The 23,019-nt window shown below is 44.7% G+C and overlaps 1 protein-coding gene across 1 annotated transcript; it reads left to right on the top strand.

Annotated features, from left to right (window-relative positions):
- Positions 1-624: 624 nt before the first annotated feature.
- On the top strand, positions 625-18,902 carry LOC140214355 (uncharacterized). The gene is made up of 3 exons (XM_072285726.1): positions 625-909; positions 7,159-7,745; positions 18,842-18,902. The coding sequence occupies exons 1-3, from the start codon at positions 625-627 to the stop codon at positions 18,900-18,902; spliced, it is 933 nt and encodes a 310-aa protein (XP_072141827.1).
- The last annotated feature ends 4,117 nt before the right edge of the window (positions 18,903-23,019 follow it).

Genomic DNA, 23,019 nt, shown 5'->3' on the forward strand with positions numbered 1-23,019 from the left:
GCCGCGGGAATCCCCAGGAAGGAATTGGAAGATGACACGGTGTGTGCCAACTACAAACAGAACATTCTAGTGATCAGCACGCCATCGGTGGAGCGCGCTGAAAAACACAGGACGATCACTGGACTGAGGATGGGACCAAGGAGTTTGAAGCCAACGCGTACGAGTCGGCTCCGGAGGATACATCTGAGGAAGTGATAAGAGGAGTAACGCATGAGGTGTCTCCTAAAGAAATAGTGGAAATCCTTCTAACGCTAAGGAATCCCACGGTCCTCAGTCAAAAGGATGGGAAACACCACGAATGTCATCCTTTTCGACGGGCATCACGTCCCAAACTACGTGAGATACTAAAGGGCACTGGTCGTATGCTCACTATACCAGAAGCAAATAGACGTATGCTACCAGTGCGGGCACCTCGGTCACAGAGTCGATGTCTGCCCGAACCCGATCAGCAGGATATGCGGAGGCTGTGGGATGGAGAACCCGCCACAAGACCACGAGTGCGAAGCCAAGTGCCAGCTCGGCGGCATTACATCGGCGGTGGATCGCCGATGTAATGCCAGGTAAAAGTTACCGTACTTGGTAAAGAGGCGCCGCTGGGAGAAAGCCAGACGAGAGGAAAAAGCGATGTACTACAAAAGGGAAGCTGAAAGACTCTACAGGCCAGGACGGAAAGACTGGAGACAGCGGTTGGAACATCGGACAAGGGACGGATATGGACTGCAAGATTTCCCCAAGCTCCAGGCAAGGGAAAGGGGCCGCTCGAGATCCAACAACAAAACGAGATCGTGGTCCAGATCGAGATCCACACCCAAGACCAGTAGTACCGGATCTCCCAGAGCACAGGGGGGAGGAGGATTCCAGAGCCCCAAAGGAAAGAGCAACGTCAACGGCGCCGCGGGACCCTTACAGGTGAGCTGGGCGGACGTGGCTTCTGGGGCGCGTGCGGAGGCACAGGCTGCTTTTCAAGATAGAGTTAAGACGCTAGAGAAAGCATTGGCGCTGATCAGACAGAGCAATGTTGCATTTATGGATGAAATTAAAAAAACTCAGGGAAGAGAACGACCCTTTGAGGAGAGGGAAAGTGCAACGCAGCGAGGAAACCTCGCGAATTATAAGGGAAGAAAAAGGGCCAGCAATGGAAGACGTAGCGCTCACCCCCATTAAACGTAAAACCTAGAACGGTCCGATTGAAACCGGAGTAAAGAAACCCAAACCAGCCACGATGCTCCAAGAAAGACGGGAGAAATTTGAACAGAAAATCGAAACCAGCGTCAAACAGAACGAAACCAACCTAGAACTGGAAGTGAGGCTTGGGGCAAAGATAGAGGCAAAGATAGAGGCGCTGCGAAAGGCGATACTACAGAAAGTGCAACAAATGGTGGCTCACTTCGAAGCAAAACTAGCAATATGGGGACCGCAAACAAGTAGGCGCGACCGGTTAAGACGGCCATTAAGCCGTACACTAGGCCCCCGGTACACGCCGAGGGATTGGAGAACCTGTAATGCCGCCATGGACAGACGAATTAGATCCACGATTTGGCAATGGAATTGTAGAGAATACAATCAGAAACGATACATTTTGCAACAACACCTTAAAGACAAAGAGAACACTGATATTATAATGATGTAGGAAACGCACGGGCTGGCAAAATTGTTGGAATACAAGTCCTTTAGTACTGCCAAAGGGGAGACGAAGGCGCTAACGACGTTGGTAAAGCGAAATCACTCGGTCGTTCAACATGACACGGAGGTGAAGTCAATCGATCACATTCTTCTAGAGCTCATACCCATGTGGAAAACGAAGGACAGCCTCCTTGTATTAAACATTTATAGCAGTACAAAGTGCAGACACCATAAATTTCGATCGCTCTTTAAAAAAAAACCTAGCCATAGCGGACAATCAAGCGCTAGTAATCGGAGGCGATTTTAACGCCGAACACGTGGCATAGGGTTACAAAATCCAGACTCAAAAAGGCAGGAACCTATGGCTAGACGTGCAACAGGAAGGCCTGACCCTCGTGACCAATCCATCGGTTCGCACAAGAATAGGTGCCAGCGTTTGCGCGGATACTACGCCGGATTTAACATTCACCAAGAACATACGGGACACGCAGTGGACAAATGCGCAACACGACTTTGGGAACGATCACAATATACAAGAAATAACGGTAAGGGCAGGACCGCGCAAGACAAATGGTAGACCACTTAAGATTGTCGACTGGGACAAATTCAGGAAAATAAGGGAGGAGACCGACGACACGACACAAGGGATTGAGGAATGGACCGAAAAACTAAAAGATGTGGCGGCAGCTACGAAAACGGTCCCGCCGGAGGCGCATTTACAGAACGTAGACGGTAAGCTTCTACACATCTGGGAAGCTAAGGCAGGGTTGCAATGGACATGAAAAAAAAAACAAAAACACAATGGGACTCTTCGTAGAAAGATAGCCAAATTGAACAGGGACATAGAACAGTACGCCCAGCAGCTATGCAGACAAGTGGGAGGAAAAAGTCAACATGGACAGTCTGATAGGAATGGCAAAAAACGTGCAACATCCTTCGATATTTCTTAGACCCGGACGGGACCAAGTTCGCACACAGGCAAAATATAAATCAACTTATACAAACGTACCGAGGGACAGAGCAGGGCTTCCTCAAGGAAATCGAGAAAAGATACATCTCGCAAGCGCTGCCCGTCTACACCCTGACTACACAGGGCAGGTAAATGACGAATTAGACAACGAAGTCGGTGAGTCTGAGTTCAGGGCAGCCCTACAGAAACTCAATGCCAAGTCGGCACCCGGGCTAGACGGGGTGACGACTAAAACGCTAAGGAACTTGGACAATGAGTCTATAGCTAAGTTAACCGAATATATTAACGAATACTGGGTGGCAGGGCAGAGTGCGCATCAATGGAAGACGGCACAAATCGTGTTAATACCTAAACCGGGCAAGCGACTGCAAATTGAGAACTTGAGACACATATATCTCACTTCTTGCGTGGGCAAACTCATGGAGCACGTGGTCCTAGCGAGGATAACCACCTACCTCGAAGACTGGGACGCGCTCCCACCCATGATGATAGGATTCAGGAGAAATCTTTCAGCGCAGGACGTTCTCTTACAACTAAAACATCAGATCATAAACGATTCGGGCAGATCTACAAAGGCAATTCTCGAGTTGGACCTAAAAGAGGCCTTCAATAACGTAACACATGCAACGACCCTAGATAGAGTAGGAGAACTAGGACTGGGAAAATAGACGTACGATTATGTACGCAATTTTCTAACGGGCAGAAAGGCAAAGATCACAATAGCGGACCTAGTTTCGGAGGAGATCGAGATAGGCAACGCAGGTACGCCGCAGGGGCTAGGTCTTATCACCGATGCTTTACAATCTGGCGCCAATCGGGCTGCCAGCCAAGCTACAAGACATCGAGGTTCTCAATCATACCTTATACGCTGACGATATCACCCTATGGGTGAGAAATGGAAGTGACGGGCAAATAGAACAAACGCTTCCAACAGCGGTCGAAACAATCGAAAAATATCTAGAGGGTACAGGACTAACATGCTTGGCAGAGAAATCGGAGCTGTTGCTGTACAGACAGACTCGCAGAGGTCGCAAACCAGGCAACTACAGGAAAAATCTCACCCATAGAGAGGAGATACAGGTAAAGACGGCCGATCGGAGACCCATACCCAAGGTCGACAGTATCAGGGTAATAGGGCTCCTCATTGAAGCCAAGGGCAACAACGGAGAAGCCCTCAGAAGACTGGAGGGAACTGTAGCGCAAATCATGAGGCTAATAAGAAGGATAACAAACATAGCGCCATTAGAGAGGAAAACACGATCAGGTTAATAAAGGCCTTCGTAGTAAGTAGAATAGTATACGTAGCGCCATACTTAAAATAGCAGGTCGCGGAAAAGATCAAACTAGAATGCCTCATTCGGAAAATATACAAGCTAGCCATAGGGCTACCGATCAGCACCAGCACGGACAAGTTGCTGGAATTAGGCCTACACAACACGATAGACGAGCTCATTCAAGCGCAATGTACGGCAGAATATGAAAGCCTCTCTGACTAGAGCAGGCAGACACATCCTAGAGAGATTAGGCATAAGTTACCACACACAGCACGGTGTCAAGGTGGACATACCGAGAAAGACGAAGGAAAGATTGGTAATACCTCCCATACCAAAGTGCATGCACCCAGAACACAAGGACAGACGAGAGAACAGAGCGAAGCAAATACAGAAGAAATTCGGCAGAGACAAGGACGCAGTGTTCGTAGACGCGGCTCGATACAGTCGCAGACGGGGGTTTACGGAAGCCGTAATCGATAGGGAGAAACGGTACAAGACGTGCGCGACGATACGCACCACAAGTCACGAGGTAGTGGAAGTAGCCATAGCACTCGCAGTAGCTCAGACTAACGCAACCGTGATAGTCAGCGGCTCCCAGACGGCAGTAAGAAACTTAGCCAACGGCTGAATCTCCCCAGAGGCACTACGCATTCTTCTTGCAGGAGGCCAAAATTGCAAAACAAAGATATACATCACCTGCACACCCGCTCACACCCTCTCGGAGGACGGCAACAACGAGGCGGCACACGACGCGGCTCGAGGGCTTACGGACCGAGCCGCAGTCGCAAGTGACACCCCGGCACCCTCCGGACGTGACGGTGCGGTAAATGAGTGGGAATGGGAGGACAGAATGACCACATATAATGAGATCACGATACACTACAGGGGCATATTCCTGCAACCTTACGCAAATTTACAAAAAAGCGGTCTGTTTGTTATAAACGAAATTGGTAATTCTCCAGGACAAAATTTATACGTCAGAACACTAAAAGAACATTTATTTAAATCCACTACTGACAAAATACTATATGTGCGGAATAATGGCAGAGCACTACGTGGAAAATGGCTGTAACTGATTATTCTCAAAGCTTGGTTTTGTGCGTTGCAAGGGTGCCAAGTGAGTTGCGTAGCTATTGCCCCAAGAAGAAATGCAGTAAGAGATTTGGCTGTGAAGAAATGCGTAGTAGAGTTCAATGAATATACGTATAGGAAAATAGGGGCGGACTTTGATTAATATTCCGATACCATATGCTGCTTTACGGGCTAATAAGGATATGCGAGTTGTAAATTTCAAACGATAAAATACGTAAGTTGTAAAAGTTGCAAATTTCAACTGTTACTACTATCGTAGTAACATTGGTGCTGGCCCAGTTATGCCTATAGCTTCCAACTTTAAAAACAATGTGATGGTTAATAGTGCCAAAGCTTTCGTAAAATCAATAAAAACTGAGCCGGCAAAGTACCCTTTATCAATAGCTTCCTTTAAGCGATCCGCTAGGGAGATAACAGCAAGGTCTGTCAAATAGCCAGGATGAAAACCATACTGAGAATTGGAAATAATACTAAATTTAGAGGGGCAATTGGTTAATCGAGTAACAGCAAACTGAAACAGTGTTATTCTAAGCGCGACAGTGCAGGCACTTGCTATCCATACAGGCCTAGACATGGCACGTCGGCAGATCCCTCGCTCCTGTCGACAGATGACTTGTCTGAAGCTTCGACGTCGATGGCAGATGCTCGACACCCGGCAGGGGACCAATCAGATCGCACAGCGTAGGTTCGGCGCGGATGGATCCTAACAGACGTTCATGGTGGCTAGAGCAGCTATTTTATGGCGCTGCAGAGTGTTATTAAATTTAGACAGGCAATTGGTTAATCGAGTAACAGTCAACTTTTCAATCACTTTACTAAAGAATGGCAGTATACATGTTGGGCGCTAATTTGCTAGCAAAGAACGATTGCCTCTCTTAAAAACTGGAATTACTTTTGCTCGTTTCAGCTCAGATGGAATAATACCGATCCTGAATAATAAATTGTTAATAAAACATAAGACATCACATATGAGATGAGCAACTAATTTTATGTTACCAGGATGATTATTATGAAGACCAGCACTGGTTACTTTCAGCGTGCGAATGACGTCAAGAACCTCGTGGGGAGTTGTAGGGTAAAAAAACAATGAATGCGGCACACGATTCAGCGACAAAGGATGGTTATTGATGACTGGTTTGTCCGGGAAAAAGGCACCACTGAACGCTCTATCTCAAATGGTTGATCATATGTAATGCGATCGTTTGTGATGGTATCCATAAATGTGAGTTGTTCATTTCTGCGCAAAAAGGAACTTAAAACTTGCCACTTTTGTCGTGAGTTGCTGCCAGACTGACAGTTTGTGCTCATAGTAGCTCTTCCTTGCATTCTTTATTTCGCTGTTGAGTGCGTTGCAAAAGATTTTGTATCGTGCAGGGAGAGTGAAATTAACAGGTTGCCTTTTAGTTTTTTTTTTATATAGGTTGTCACGGTTACGTATATTGGCTCGCATGTTAGCGTTTAACCAAGGGTTTTGAGGAAGCGAGATGATTTTCTTGCATTTTTTCTTGACGGTATGTGAATCGATTAATGATGCCGAAATTGCGGAGAAGTGAGAAATCGCTTCTTGCGGATCATTATTTTCAAGGACAACAGACCAGTCAGTTTCCGTCAGTTTCCAAAAAGGCATCTTTGTTTAGTACTTAGCTGAAGTATGAAATAGTGGGTGACTGCGGCTCTGAGTCGAAGAAAACAAAGATAGGGTAATGATCTGGCGGTCTGGCGCCTGCCATTCCTGCCGTTCCTGCTCGCTCGCTGCGGCTTCTGTCACTTGGCCAGGTTTTGGGTGATATTAGGCTTTACTAATCCTATTTATTGAGCTCTCACTAATTCTAACGCCACCTTCATCCTAGGCTGATGTCCATAAACTCCCCAGGCAGGGGTTTTTCCCCATGGGCGGCCTCTATTCCAACGGGTGAATTACCTCTAGATTTGTTCATCCGCAGTGGTGTGAGCAACATCCCGGTGGCTCTGGTTCCTTCAAATGGAGGCTTTATACGTCTGACCAACCCCCATGCGATCCAGAAATCTCTGCAAGCTGCTACCTCTTCATACCAGACCATCACGGAAGTGAGGCAGTTCGGCCGCGGAGGTATCGTGTGTCGATCGCCAGACCAGCCCTGTGTCGCGGATTTGCTAAAGTGCTCATCATTCGCGTCATTACCGGTGAGTGCCTTCAACCCTGCTCACCTCGCCTGCACTAAGGGAATAGTCAGAGGTGTCGATGCTGATCTTTCTCCCGCTGAAACACTTGAGAGATTGTCTGGGACTGGAGTAATCGCTGTTTACCGATGCAATCGAGTTGTAGACAATAAGCGGGTCCCAACAGAATCAGTGATAGCAACTTTTGCTGGAACTTCCTGCCCGTCAGAGCTAAAGGTGTGGCCCCTTGTGTTCAGAGTTGAACCCCTGGCGTCGCGTCCGATTCAATGCCGCAATTGCTGGAGATACGGCCATAGTATGGCAGGGTGTAAATCAAGACAGCGTTGTTGCGCATGTGGGGGAGAACACGCTCAAAATGATTGTAATGCCCAAGAAGAGCGATGCTGTCTCTGTGATGGAAATCATCCAGCCAATTATTTAAACTGTTCTGTTAGGGCTCAAGAATTACAGGTGATTGAAATAATTGATCGTCGACGCTGCTCTAGGATGGAGGCCGTAAACATTGTGAAAGAAAGGGCATCTGGCTATGCGGGGACAATAGGTAGACAAAATCTTACCACGGACCGATCACTTACTGCAACTATAGAGGCCGCTGTGGAAAAGGCAGTTGCTAAAGCTATGGAAAGGTTGGCAATAAGCCTTGGTGAATGTATCTCACAAGCCGTTTCTAGCCATTTATCTCATTTGATGCAAACTACCTGCCCAGCTCCTGTACCAACGCAAACAGTTGATCCTGAGCACCAAACTAACCATGAAAGATCAGACGCCAGTCCTTGCAATATTGATTTTGGACTTTCAACTCCCTCTTCCGCGGGCCCTACAACTTGTCATCTGATTAATACAGATTTGGAGATGACAGAGGTAGAACAAAATGCTCGAGCATATAAAAGAACCATGTCTTCTATTAGTGAAGACTCCTCCCCCGGTCCTCACTCAAAAGCTAAGAAAAGTCAGTCCAGTGTTGTGCTAAAGGATAACATTCTACAGAAGGCCGTTTCGACTGCGGCACTTTCCAAAACATAGGATCACTAAATGTGCTTCAGTGGAACTGCCGCTCTTTATATTCGGCATCAGTAGATTTAACTTGTTTAACTTCTCAATTTAATCCTGATTTAATTATGTTACAAGAAACGTGGCTAAATCCTGAGAAATCTTTTCAACTGAAATTCTACAGGTCATTCCGATTAGACCGTCCTACAAGAGGTGGCGGATTACTTACACTTATCTCATCTAAATTTTGCCATAAGGCTAAAATTTCATTTCAAGTTTGTACTCCAGAGTGTGAAATCCTAGCGATAGAACTGGTTCTCCCGGGATGTTGTCCTTTTACCGTAGTTAATGCATATTTTCCATCTGGCGTACAGGACACTAGCACACTGGATAGTGTTATTAACTCTTGTGGACGTGAGATTCTAATCTCAGGTGATTTCAATTCTCACCATATCTCATGGGGTATAAGAACAGATTTGTGCGGCACCCGATTGTGGAACTGGTCGTTGGACAATCGACTCACGTGTGCAAACTCCGGATCTATTACGTTTGTTAGAGGCCGACCTTGCTCTTCACTAGATCTTACATTCTTTGGCCCGAGTCTCTCCGTAACTTCTTGGTCGACTATTGATTGTTCGACAAGCAGTGATCACCTTCCCATAGTATTTGACGTTGCACGTCCGGTAACATTTATAAGTGACCAGGTTCGAACTTTCATAAATTACAACATCTTTAAAAAATGCTTACGAAATGTTCTTTCATCTCTGTCTGATGCACCTACAGAACAAAAAACCACGATTATCTGTTCCGCTTTGGAAAGTTCTCAAAAGAAGGCTCAATTTGAGATTACATTGAATAAAAGAAATTCTTACAGTCCTTGGTGGAATGAAGAATGCACTCGAGACTACAGAAAGAGAAAAGCTGCTTGGAAAAAATTATTGCATAACCAGAGTCCCCAAAATTGGAGTGACTATAAATTTTTTCGAGCTGTCTTTAAACATAGTTTCTAAAGCCAAAGATGAATTCGACTGTAAGCATTTTGATTTCTTGTCTAACAATAAAAATAAGCGTGCATTGTTCCGTTTTCTCCGCGGTAGAAAAGTTCTTCCGCGTCAAATTAATATCGACTCTATAATCTTAAGTAGCGATGAAATGAAACAATCACTAGAAGAAATCGCGAAGGGATTAGAAATTAGATTTTCTTCTGTCTTGCCAGGTTGTTCTCGCTTAGGAAGGGCATCAGATGATTTTACAGAAATCTCCATGTTAGAATTGGCTGAGATCGTGGAGCGACTTCCAGATTCAGCTCCCGGTGTGGATGGGGTAACATCTACTATGATCAGAATTTTATTTAAGGAAGCTCCTGATGACCTTTTAGCTATTGTAAATTACTCAATTCGCTTCTCATGGATTCCGTCTGCGTGGAAAATTGCTAAAATCATCCCTATTCTTAAAAATCATGGGGAAGGATATACAATAGATAACATTAGGCCAATTGCACTAACCTCAAATTTGGTTAAATTAATTGAAAGAATTCTATATGCCCGCATGATTAAATTTATACAGAACAAGGACTTGCTTAGCCCCTGCGAAATTGGATTCCGACCATCATGTTCAATTTGGCATGCTCACGTGGATCTAGAAAGCAGAATAAAATTAGCACGGCGACAGAGGCAAATAGGTGCTCTTGTGACATCAGACATTTCCAAAGCCTACGAAAGTGTAGAACACTTAATTTTATTAGATATATTGCGAAATCTAGAGATTCCAAATTACTTTTCAAACTGGTTTGGTGAATTTTTAAATGGAAGAACATTTTACTGCAGTCTGAGAGGCGTTTCCTCGAGTATATATAATCAATCGCGAGGTGTTCCACAAGGAGCTGTCACTTCACCGTTACTATTTAATATTCTGATGTGTTCCATTCCTCTACATCAAGAAGTACAAACATACGTATACGCGGATGACATTGCTTTCTTTGCATCAGACAGTGATATTCACTCTCTATATTATCGACTACAAAACTACCTCAACGCCATAGAAACCTGGTTAAACAAAATTCGCCTTTCACTTAACGTTAGAAAATGCTCGATATTGGTTTTCCCTCTTAACAATCCCGTTAATATATCGATATCCTATCGCTTCGAGACCATACCTCAAGTGGAGTCGGTGGAATACTTAGGTGTAGTATATGACGGTTCCCTCAGCTGGCTCGGCCATATTGACCATATAGTTAAAAAAGGAGTGCGAGCAGTTGGTATGCTACGTAAGCTGTGCAACAGTCGGTCCGGAATGCGGAGAGATCCACTTTTAATAATATACAAAATGTATGTACGGCCCATTTTAGAATTTGGATGTGTTTTATTTTCTGATGCTCCAGCTTATAAATTACGTCCCCTTGTTCTACTTGAGCGGGAAGCCCTACGACTGTGTTGCGGGTTACCGAAATATGTTGCCAATAACAAATTACACCAAGAAGTCAGGTTGCCCTCAATATTGTGTAGATTTCGGTTACTGACGGTGCAAACAGTATTAAAATTGTATGAATCCCCTATTACAAGATTGAAATGCATATTCATTTCCCAGCCTGCACTTTTCTTCGGAGTACATTGGCATCGTTTTCATACACCACAGGTGGTCTTCGCACAAACATTGATAAATCCCTTAAATGTACGTCTCTGGGAGGTACCGCCTATTTGTGATGTGCGAGAGAACCTACAGATTATATATGATGACATCTACCCAAATAATGCAAAACATCTCCCTTATAATATATTAAACGGCTTATTACAGGACCATTTATTGAGTTTATTTATAAGTACGGTCATTGCGACAGACGCCTCACAGTGTGAAGAAAAATCTGGAATTGGCATTTTCTCTCCCGCTCTAGACTGGTCATTTGCAATCAGGATTCCGGACTTCTATTCCGTATTTTTGGCTGAATTTCTAGCTGTAGTCCTAGCCTTACGCAAACTAAATTTTTCAACATCGGCGGTAGTAATTATAACAGATTCTTTATCCTTATGTTCCTCGCTCACAGCAAATGGTGTCACTAACCTTTTACGTACATTTCATTTTCTAGTGCCTGCCCACATAAATTTAATTAGATTGATTTGGGTGCCTGGACATAAAGGATTAGTCATGAACGAAATGGCTGACAGTCTCGCGAGAGAGGCCCTCAGTGGCCCTGTATTACCATTACTTCCTACAATAGCTTACCTGACGACTACGAGATTCAGGAGATACACAATTACTCAAGACTTTTTGAACCCAGCTGTAGCTAATTTTTCAGAATATCGACATCTCCTATTCCCTTGGCCCAAAAATTCCTTTCACACCAGAAAAACTGAAGTCATCTTTACCCGATTACGTTGTCGAATACCAAAATTAAACTTCTATCGTCACAGGGCTGGTCTGGTGCCCTCCCCTCTGTGCCCAGTCTGTGGAGAAGATGAAACAATAGATCATTTTTTCATATTCTGCCGCCGTTTCACTTCTTTAAGAAAAAATCTAGAATCAAGATTTACACAGCTTGGTTTGAGCTTTTCAATTATAAATATCCTTTCCCTAGGAGCCTCCTCTCTTGGAAAGTGCCACAGGGATATTTGCTCAACCGTGGAGGATTTTATAAGTTCTACAAAGAGATTGTCTTGAATTCTTAAACATTTTATTTTTGTTCATTTTCTCCAGTTAGCTTTACCAATTTCAGTCTTTTAATAAAGATAGCCTAATTTCACCCAAATCTTGGCCAATCCCCCACAGTGGGTGTGCGCCATCGCATAAGGAGTACCATACCATACCATACCATGTCGACATCAAGGATACCAGCCTCTGGGGGTGACGTTATGTTGCTTAGCGCATGATCTCTAGTAGTGTGCCCTCATTTAGCTTATTACAGCGAGTAGGTAGCGTTATCAAACTTTCAAAACCGTAACTCTGAAAACAGTTGCTCTAAAGGGAGGAGGTAGGCGAAGTTTCATCCAGGTGGTTAATATTAATATCGCCCATAATAAACACATTCTTGTTTTCAAATTATAGTTTCTCTAGCGAATGATCGACGGCGGAACAAAAGTCAACGTAAGATAAAGACGGTGATTTGCAAATGCAACCAAAAATAGTTTATCAGCCTGAAGAAAATGATTGAATTCTAACCAAACAGATTCAGTTTGTTAGCTTTAAGTCGAGATCATGACGACGTTTATAGCTAAGATGTGATACGTAAACGGCCACACCACCATGATTACTGGTTTGTCTATTTATTTATTTAATATACCTTACAGGCCCATTTAAGGGCATTGGGTAAGGGAGGACAGTGTTTCAACAGGAGTAAACAATATAAATATCAATACAGGCATTCACAAGATACATAAAGCGAAGGTCAATAAACGTTTGTCTAGGCTAAGCTTTAGACAGCGTAAACAAAGTAATCTACTCACACACACAAAAATACACAAATACAAGTGTGAAAAACGGAAGGAAAGCAGGTCAATAACATCCGTATACAATGTTTCTACAGGCAACTTTAAAATTCTTCGCGAAAGGCGTCACGATTCGTTATGCACGCAATGTTATCAGGAAGACTGTTCCATACGGTTATGACATGTGGCAGTGCTGAGGCGTTAGATGACAGTGTACTGCCGAATATGCGTACGAAACTATGGTTATTGTTAAGGCAACGTGACGTGCGCGCTGGTACTTCAGGCGGCAACACATGCGGTCGGTTACTATGAACGTATCTATGGAAAAGGCAAAGAAGACTTGTCGTGCGACGAGTTTCAAGTGGCTGGGGCGAGATATCTGCTTTAATCTTAGTTACGCTGCAAGTTCTGTCGTAGTTACTTGTGATGGAGCACGATGCCCTCTTCTGAATTATTTCTAGCATATCCACTAAATAATTTTGATGTGGTGACCATACTGATGACGCAAATTCTAACTGTGGGCGAACAAAAGTCTGATATGCTAATTTACGAACTGTAGCAGGGGATTTACGCAAGTTCCATCGAAGATAACCCAGAGTTTTCGAAGCTCTTGCGCATATAGCTGTTGTGTGTGTACTCCAAGTTCAATGCCAAGGTACTTGTAGGACGATGTCGGAGGTACGGCGGTGTTATTTAGGACGTAAGAAAAGTGAGTTTGAATGTTTTCGTGAGAAGGACATAACATTACATTTGTCTGAGTTCAGGGTCATCTACCACGTACTGCACCAGAAACTGACATGGTTAAGGTCGTTCTGCAATACTAAATGGTCATCAGATGTTTTTATCATACGGTATAAAATGCAATTGTCGGCGAAAAGCCTTATCTGCGGTTGTTTTGTGGAAGCTCATTAACGAAAATTAAGAGAAAAAGAGGACCAAGAACACTGCCTTGCGGTACGCCAGAAGTAACGTCAGAAGTAAGCGATGAGTGGTTATTAACAGTGAACTGTTGCCGCAAGGAGAGAAAGTTTCGGAGCCAAGATAAAGTTAATGAATCTAACCGGAGCGCGGATATTTTTGATGAGGCGACAATGAGCGACATGATCAAATTCTTTGGAAAAATCTAAGAATACACAATCAGTCTGTTTGTTATTCATGCTGGAATGTAATCCTGTTGTAAATTCGAGCAACTGAATTTCACAAGATAAGCCTTTTCTGAATCCATGCAGTTTAAAATAGTCATTTGATTCTAAATGGCGGTAGATATGCGATGCTATATGTTCCAGTAGTTTACAGCAGATGCATGTTAATGAGATGGGACGGTAATTTCGTGGAGAGTACTTGTTATCCCCCTTGAATACAGATAACCTTCGCAATTTTTCAGTCCAGGGGTAGTTCGCCAGATGATAAGGATTTCCTAAAAATATGACACAAAATTTGGCTTGAAATTGTAACGGTATTTTTTAGTATTTTTGAGTTGATATTGCCTATACCGGAAGATATGGATAATCTCAGCTTATTTATTAAAGACGAGATGCCATCTGCTGTAATAGCTATTGGTATTCAGTACCAATATGACAATATTCACGGAGTAGGAAGGGAAGGAAAATAAGTTTTTTTCGTCATCGCAGAGCCAAGTCTCAATAAAGAGACTTGGCTCTGACTTAGTATGACTCAATATTAACAGGGATGCGATTCCAAAGTCAAATACCACAGAAACGAAGTGTAAATTTTTCATAGTTGAATCTGATTTTGGGTAATAGAAGATTATTGCGTTCTAAAAATCTAGTATTTTTATTCATGAGGTTATCAAAAGGAAGACTATCTAATGATATTTCACGATGAAAGAGACGAAATGTAATGAGGGACAACTTGTGATAGAACAGCTGTTGAATGGGTAAAACGTTAATATGTTGATAGGTAAAGAATGGCAACATAACGAGCTATAAGTCATTAATTTGATTGCCTGATTTTGAAGACGTTCAAGTGGTTTGAGATGAATGGCATATGTACTACCCCATGAAGATAAACAGTATCATAAATGACTATTAATATAAGCAGGATACAACGCTCTAATAACATGAGGTTGGAAGAATGCACATGTTTTAATGACAATGCGAATGCCAAATGAAACCGTTTTTATTGGCGAGTTGGCATGGCTATTGAACTTAAGGTGTTTGTCGTGAGTAACACCCAGGAATTTAACAGCATCAGATGTCTGTATAACAAGTATTTAACGAGACAGTGATCGAAGAAGAAATCGCTGTTTGTTGGTTATGAAATAGTACAAACGTTCTCTTTAAAGGATTAATTTGAAGTTGACTATCTGTGCACCAGGAATATACACTGTTAAGATCAGTTAAGTGTGTCTTGAAGCACGGTAAGCGATTTCTGTGATGAGTAAATGGTCGTGTCATCAGCATATAACAAACAGTTAGAAGAGGTGATGATATGTGGTGTTTAATGGCGCAAGAGCCAGGTATGGCCAAAGAGCGCCATGCCAAATGACAATTTTACCAATGTATTGTGAATGGAGTGCACAGTGAATTCATCATGGTAAATGTGACATGGCTGTAAAGACATAAAACCTGTCGCTGTAAATGGCGTAAAATAAATAGCTACTAAAATGATGACACTGATTAATTACGGCATAGGCGATGGCAATTGGGTTTCGTTAAAAGCATGGCTGAACAAAACAGCGCATAACAGTGACAGTAAAACTTCGAGAGAGCCCTTTAATAGAGGGGCTGTTAGTCGTGTGCTAAATATTACCTCTCCAAATGATTTTGAGAGTATGTTTCCGATAAAAACTGTAAGACTAATTTCAGGCTAAAAATTGGTTCATCACTAAGAAAAAATCTAGGGTGAAGAGTTATATTTTCATAATATGCAGAAGGAAAATACTTTCTCCTCTGTGTTTCTAATACAGGGCACAGAATAAGAACATGGAGTACTGTCACACGATTGCTGCACTTACCACAAGTCGGGGAATCGCCTCCAATCAAGAGATAAGAGTGAGTACCGTATGTGTGGCCTGTCCTTAATCGGCAAATTACTTTTTTGTACCTTGCTGTTTTCCCACTTATCCAGTTCCCCAGTTTTAGTTTTATTATGTGAAGCTTATTCATTGCTTGTGTATGCCACTCGCCTTGCCAATGATTCCTTAATTTACGGCGTAGAAAAGGCTTTAGGTCTGTGGCAGAGATGCGGTTATTTTTATCTTTGTCGCTAAATCTCACTGGCATAGCCATTTCGTCAGCAGCCACATAGCCTTATATACCCCTGTGGCCAGGTACCCAGCATAAGACGATCACTTGGTTGCACATATTTGCAGAGCACAACAAGGTATATAGTTCATTCAAAACGGTGTTCTTATGTTTTCGTAGGCTAATTAGCGCTCTCACTACACCTAATGAGTCTGTGAAGACAATAGCCTTAGTGATATTTGTGAGCCGTATGTGTTGAATAGCCTTAACTGTAGCGTATACTTCCGCTGTAAAGATACTGGAGCGTGGGTTTAGTGCTCCAGGTGTTGAAAATGAGGGTCCCAGAGCTGCGTAAGCAACACCAGCTGGAGACTTCGAAGCATCTGCGTGAAATTCATCACAGTAGTGTGATCTAAAAATACTGACAGGAAAAACTGTTTGTGGACAAAGGCATCACGGATATTTGTCTCGATGCGAACAAGGTGATCTCTTGTGGATCTACCCTCCCTAAAACCGCACTGTAAGGGGTCGAGCATCTTATTGCTTTCCAGAAAATGGATGAGGTGAGGTTAATCATTTTCTCAAATAGTTTGCATAGGCAACTTGTCAGAGCTATATGCCTACAACTGTCGGGTGACGAAGGGTCCTTGTCCTCTCTGAGAATGGGGATTACGATTGCTTCTTTCCAGGCAAACGGAATGTAGCCTGCGGAGAACACAAAATAGAAGAGTGGCAGTAGTGTTTCTTGGGTTTCAGGGTGTAAGTATCTGATCAACTCATACATTACTCTGCCACTTCCTGGAGCGGACTTGTTGAAACAGTTCAGTGAGGCCTGCAATTCAGCCATTCCTAAATGACGATTCTATACTTCATTGGATGAGCTTTTCCGACCAAAATTCATCTGTTCTGCTAGTCGCTGGTATTTTAGGAATGTATCTGTGTAATGAGACGTACTGAAAATGTGCTCGAAATGTGATCCTAGACAATCTGCCTGATCCTCAAGAGGGTCTCCTTGTGTATTTCATAAAGGTAAGGGATCAGTTTCGCGGCCTTTTATTTTGTTCACCCTGTTCCAGCCTTTTCGTTCGTCTGTATATGAATTGATGCTGCTTCTGTAGTTTTTCCAACTTTCTCGTTTAGCGCGGCGCGTTCTTCTACCTTTCGACTTGATCGCCTTGAAATTAAGTTCTCTGTGGTTGGGGATTTACGAAGGATATTCCACGCCTTCTTTTACTTTTTCCAGCCTTCCTTAAACTCCTCATTCCACCATGGAATACGTCGTTTCGAGGGCGACCCATTTGTTGGTAGAATACATACTGATTCAGCATCAATAGTGAACGCTGTTATGTATGCTACTGCGTCGTCTAAGCTAACTTCAGAGATATCATTCCAGGGCAGCTGTGTTAGTTCGCGAAACCTTGTCCAGTCGGCTGAATCAACTTTCCATCGAGGAAGATGGCATGACACTATCTTTGTTTAAGGTTTAGAACGATGGGGAAGTGATCACTCGCATAAGGGTTATTAAAGAGATCCCACTCTAGATATGACACAATTGTACTAGACACTATGCTTAGATCTATCAAAGAAAATGTTTTGTGTGTATACCTGTAAAATGTTGCCGTTTTCTTGTTCAGCAAGCAGGAACTTGAAGACAATAGGATGTTTTCTATAAGCCGTCCTCTCGCGTCACAGCGAGAGTGGCCCCACAGTGGGCTGTGCGCGTTTAGATCACCGACGACTATGTAATGGTGATGCAGCTCATCAATAAAGCTTTATGCTAGAGAGTTGATAACTTGGGGGGATGTAAACGGACGTGGTGGTAACTAGGTTATTGAATGGCACTGCTTCGATAGCAACTGCCTCAAAAGGAGCTGGGATTTGCAGATGCGGACAAGCAACGCTTCCATCGACTATTATTGCTACCCCGCCGGAAGATGCAACAGCATCATCTCGGTCTTTCCAGAAAATAGCGTATTGCCTAAGAAAGTTTGTTTGCGCAGCTTTAAGATGTCTCCTGAACACACAGCACCTTTGAATTGTATTTGTGTAAGAGTTCTTTGATATCAACGAGGTTGTGGATCAGACCTCTCACGTTCCATTGTAATATTTGTGTATCCTTATTGTTTGTATTCATGTGCTGTGTCAAGAGGAGCCAGTTGGCTTATGGAGCCTTTCCATGCCCCATGATCCGGATTTTGTCTTTCTTGGAGCGGTCACTAGAAGCGCGCCGCGCGCTTCTAGTGACCGCTCTACAAGACAAAATCACTTCACTAGAAGTGCGCCGCCTGGCTCGTGGTTGTATCCATCGACTCCTGAGAGCCGCTGGGCTTCCGCTCACTCGAGCGGGTTGTTTGCGGTGTAGGCCTCGCCTCGAAAAGCAGCCCCTTGGAGGCCACCAACTAAGAGGTCGATGGACTCTCCTTCAGATATGGCGCAGCAGAGACAGCTGCTGTCGCCTGGGCAGCTGGTGGCACTGCCGCAGCCACACTTGTGGTCCGGGCCGAAGCCGGAGTCTGTTGCGGCGTTGCCCCCTTACGCGCCGCAGCAGCATACCCTGCGGTATGAAGAAAGGAAATGCGCTTCCTGGAAGGAAATGTTCTCTTGTACTTTGAGGGTAATTATTCCTTTTTCTTTCTGCCATGTAGGGCAAGCTCTAGAGAAAGCTGCATGTCCACCGTCACAATTGGGACAGTGGAGTGCGCCATTAATTATCTGAAAGGTGATCGTGGACACCGCACTTTGCGCAGGTTTGTCGGCCCCGGCAGCTTTGTGAGCCGTGGCCGTACCTCTGGCACTCCAAACATCTCAGAGGGTTCGGGATATATGGTCGGACTCGAACTTTAGTATACCCTGTTTCTAATGTTTCTGGCAGCACACTGGACGCAAAGGTAACAATCAGATGTTGTAATTTCGTTGTTTTCCCGTTTTATTATAATTCTCTTTACTTTGGTTCCTTCTAATCTTCTAGTAGTTCTTCCTCGCTCAGATACAACAGGTCGTCGCCGCAAATTACTTCTTTGCTTGTATTCATTAATCGATGTGGAGTCACTGCTACGTTTACATTACCGAAGACCAAATTTGGGAGCTTGTCATGCTGTTGTTTATCAGGGACCTCAAGCAGGAGCTCACCGCTAGCAATTTTTGGGACTCTGTAGCCTGGGCCAGCTGATTCAGTGAGACATTTCGCAACCGTGAACGGCGAAATCATCCTGTCTTTTCAGGATTTTCACTATGAATAACGTGAAATAAGAAAACAGCAACTTTTCTGCGGTGCGTCCTCTTTTGTTAAGAGGCCGATCAGACAGACGGGGGAAGGACGATACATCCATACATGTTTATTTAATTTCGGCAGCCATGCCAGCCACCTACCATCGAGCCCGACAAGGGGACGCTACAAGACCAGAAGGAAAGGCAGACGCCAGCTGTACATAGCCGCTATAAACTAATATAATAGACCCAAGGTTGGATGAACTACACCAGGTTAACCCTTGGGCCAGGAAATACGAAAGTACTAAGAAGTGAAGAGAAGGCAGAAAAGATAAAAAGGTGAGAGAGAAAGACTAAGATGAGGAGGACAGGAAAAGGCGACTGCCGATTTCCCCTGGGTGGGTCAGTCCGGGGGTGCCGTCTGTGTGAAGCAGAGGCCAAAGAGGGCCCCCCGGCCTCCGCCGGGGGGCCTTAAAGGTCCAAACACCCAGCATCGGCTCAACCCCCAGGATCCCCCTTTCCTCAGACACGGCTAAGCCACGCACGGCTACACGCGGGAGGGTGCAGCCCTCATGTACTCGGGTACGCGGTGTCGCAGCACACCAAACGCCTGCTGGCGCAAACGCCCCTGCGGGGAAATATAAACAAATAGAACAACGTAAGCCACTGATAACAAATTGTCCACAGAATGAACCGTACAACTGTCCTTTCAGTATTGCCGAGGTGCGAGCTGCCTTGAGCGCATGCAAGAGCTCTGCACCGGGATCTGACAGAATCATGTATGAAATGATAAAAACTTACACAATGACACCCAAGTTACACTACTCAGTTTTCAACACCATTTAGGCTGTTGGATACCTTCCAACTGCATGAAAAGAAGCCATTATGGTCCCTGGTTTGAAACAGGGCAAAGACCCTTCCTCAGTGGCAAGTTACCACCCGATAGCCCTCACAAGTTGCCTTTGTAAGGTATTTGAAAAAATATGATTAATCGACGACTCATTCATTTCCTTGAACTGAGCAAAATGCTTGATGCCTATCAGAGTGGCTTCAGAGAAGGGCGCTCCAGAACTGATCTTGTACGTATTCAAAGTAATATCCGTGACGCATTTGTACACAAACAGTTTTTCTTATCCATATTCCTCGATATGGAGAAGGCGTACGACACTACGTGGCATTACGGAATGTTAAGAGACTTGTCGGAAATGGGCATCCATGGTGATATGCGGAACCTAATAGAAAGTTATTTGTCCAATCGTACCTTCCAGGTAAAAGTCGGCCATGTACTCTCACGTCTCTTTACGCAAGAAACTGGTGTACCGCCAGAGGCGTGCTCAGCTGCGCGCTCTTCATCGTGAAGATGAACAAGCTTCGTGCTTCATAACCACCGTTCATCTTTTATTCTGTCTACGTGGACGGCATTCAAATAGCTTTCAAATCCTGTAACCTCGCAGTGTGCGAGAGACAGGTACAGCATGGCTTGAACGAAGTGTCAAAGTGGACAGGGAAAAACGGATCTAAAATCAATCCTAATAAAAGTTCTTGTGTTCTTTTAACAAGAGAAGTCTGGTCCCGAAACCTTACTTAGAACTGTGTGGACAACAAATACCTACCAACAAAGAACACAAATTCCTAGCTATTATACTTGACTACAGATTCACTTTCATTCCACGCATCAAATATTTGAAAGAAAAATGTCTTAAATACAATGAACATAATGAAACTTCTATCTCAGACTACATGGGGTAGCGACAGGAAGTGTCTAATGAATCACTACAAGAGCCTAATTTGGTCACGATTGGATTATCGTGCCGTAGTGTATAACTCTCCCCCCCCCCGGGCACATTAAGGATGCTGGCTGGATCCTGTCCACCATCTAGGTCTCCGCTTAGCCACTGGCGCTTTCTGAACAAGCCCATTTGAAAGCTTATATGCCGAATCGAATGAGTGGTCGCTCCACGTACAGAGATCACACATCAGCTTTACATATTTACTTAAAGTGCACTCTAATCTTGAACATCCATGTTCTAATATCGTTACCGATATGACGTGTGCTACACTTTTCCGCAATCGTCCCTCTATAAGGCAGCCTTTCCCACTGCGTGTGAAGGAGCTTAGCTATGAAATGCATGTCCCACTGCTCCAGCATCGATTAATGCGCTTAACCAAGCTATTACTGTGATGTGTGTAGAGCGCGACAGAGTGCGGTGGTCAGAAAGGACAGGAGCAGACAAGGAGTGCGCGCGCCGAGGCACGTGAACGCGCGGCGCAAGAAAAGAACACAAGAGAAAAATGCCAACCAATTAGGAGAAACCACGGAGCGTCAAACAGCAAATCAGAAACCGACTCATCGTCCAGAGCGGTAGAAAAAGCGAGGCGCGCTGGCAGAAGGGGGAGACGCAGGGAGAGTTCCAGGAAGCGACGCCAGGTGAAGGTCGGCCACCGCACTGGGAGTTGAAGACGGACCGTCGGGTTCCGTACCGAACCAACAGGACCTCACCCGACCGGGGCCTCCTGCCAACCCGTTCCTGTGCGTCGCCACTTCACCCGATCGTGCAGCCAGTTGCCCAAGGCTGGCGAGCTTCTGTGCCCGTGGGCAGGACGAGAGCTGTCGGGCTACGGGCCCGAGTTCTACGCCCAGCTGCCCGGCCAGAACGCCGCCGCCGTGTGCTCGTTCCGCCAAGCCGCCTGCCTTCTACCTCCAAGCCAGAGCTGGCGCTCTCCGGTCACCCGGTCAACCATCCTACACCCTGACCTTTGGTGAGACCGGCGCAACTTTTTTCATCAACTTGTCGCCGCGTCTCCACGTCGAGACTGTTATGCGTCCCTGCCATCGTGGTCAGCCCGGACTCGCGCACTGGTTAACGCCACCATAGCCCTATGTGTGTTCTTTACCGCAGTGTCTGAGTGTTTATTTTATGCTTTCTTTCTCTCTTTCTCTTGATTTCTATCATTTATTTTATGCCTCTTTCTAGTTTGATTAAAAGGTTGTGTGTGTTTTTGAAACCAACGGCTTTGTCCTCAATTAGGTTCTCGGAGGCTCCGCCTCAGAGTACCGACAAAACCTTTGCACACAAGAACCTGCATCAGAATTACCTCCTTGGGACTGGTAGGTGATAGAATCTGACGTATCCTTTCTAAAAGATTCAAAGCATGCTCCAGAGGTCCAAATACGAACGCATTTCCAAGAACTTCAGTACAAGCACTCGTGCACAGGGTTCTAAACAGATGCTTCCAAGTCACATTCCGGAGTATCCTATGCAGCTGTCGGTCCATCCTTCTCGGAATCCAATGTGCTACATCCAGAAACAAGTATCTTTACGGCAGAGGCCTACGCGTTACTGTCGGCTGTAAAGCATATAAGGAAATCAAAACTCCAAAAAGCCGTTATATATACAGACTCCCTAGGTGTGGTGAAGGCCTTAATGTCACTCTGCAAACTCAAAAATCGCGTACTTACTGAGGTCGATTCCGACCTGTGCAAAGCTTATCTAACCAGCATATCATATGCTGGGTACCTGGCCGTAGGGGAATCGAAGGTAACGTTCTGGCAGAACAAATGGCCACGGGAATTGCATCCCCTGCTGTTAATACTACTGCCTTGGTGCCTCTGAGATCTGAAACCTTACATACGAAAAAAACTGCGAAACCACTGCCAACGCTGGTAGGACGCAGAAATCAATAACAAACTGCGTGTGAGTAGCCACAGTTAGGTTCTTGTTCCTCCACAACAATATCACTGCGAACAGATGTGCTATTATGTCGTCTCAGAATAGGACACACATTTGGGACCCATCATTTTGTACTTACTGAAAGTGAACCTCCAACCTGTGGTAGATTTGTTGAGAAGCTGACCGTCCTCCACGTGCTTCTGGAGTGTCGGGAAGCCGAAACAGAGAGAAACATTTTCCGCTTGCATACCGTTATTACATCCCTCTACACCCGGCTATGTTTCTTGGTAAGGAACTGCTTTTTCACACCGAGGTAGTCCTCAACTTAAATGATGTCGTTCAACATGTTATAAGCCCATTAAATTCGTAGAGAACCCTCGCTCCAGAGGATGCCGCTGCGATAATTGT

The sequence above is a fragment of the Dermacentor andersoni genome, unplaced genomic scaffold (assembly GCF_023375885.2).
Source record: "Dermacentor andersoni unplaced genomic scaffold, qqDerAnde1_hic_scaffold ctg00000039.1, whole genome shotgun sequence".
Lineage (NCBI taxonomy): Eukaryota > Metazoa > Arthropoda > Arachnida > Ixodida > Ixodidae > Dermacentor > Dermacentor andersoni.

Coding starts and splice junctions, on each gene's coding strand:
- LOC140214355 (XM_072285726.1), top strand. CDS start 625: ATGTACTACAAAAGGGAAGCTGAAAGACTCTACAGGCCAGGACGGAAA. Junction 910..7,158: donor GCGCCGCGGGACCCTTACAG/GTGAGCTGGGCG, acceptor CTCGCCTGCACT/AAGGGAATAGTCAGAGGTGT. Junction 7,746..18,841: donor GTTGCTAAAGCTATGGAAAG/GTTGGCAATAAG, acceptor GTTGTTTATCAG/GGACCTCAAGCAGGAGCTCA.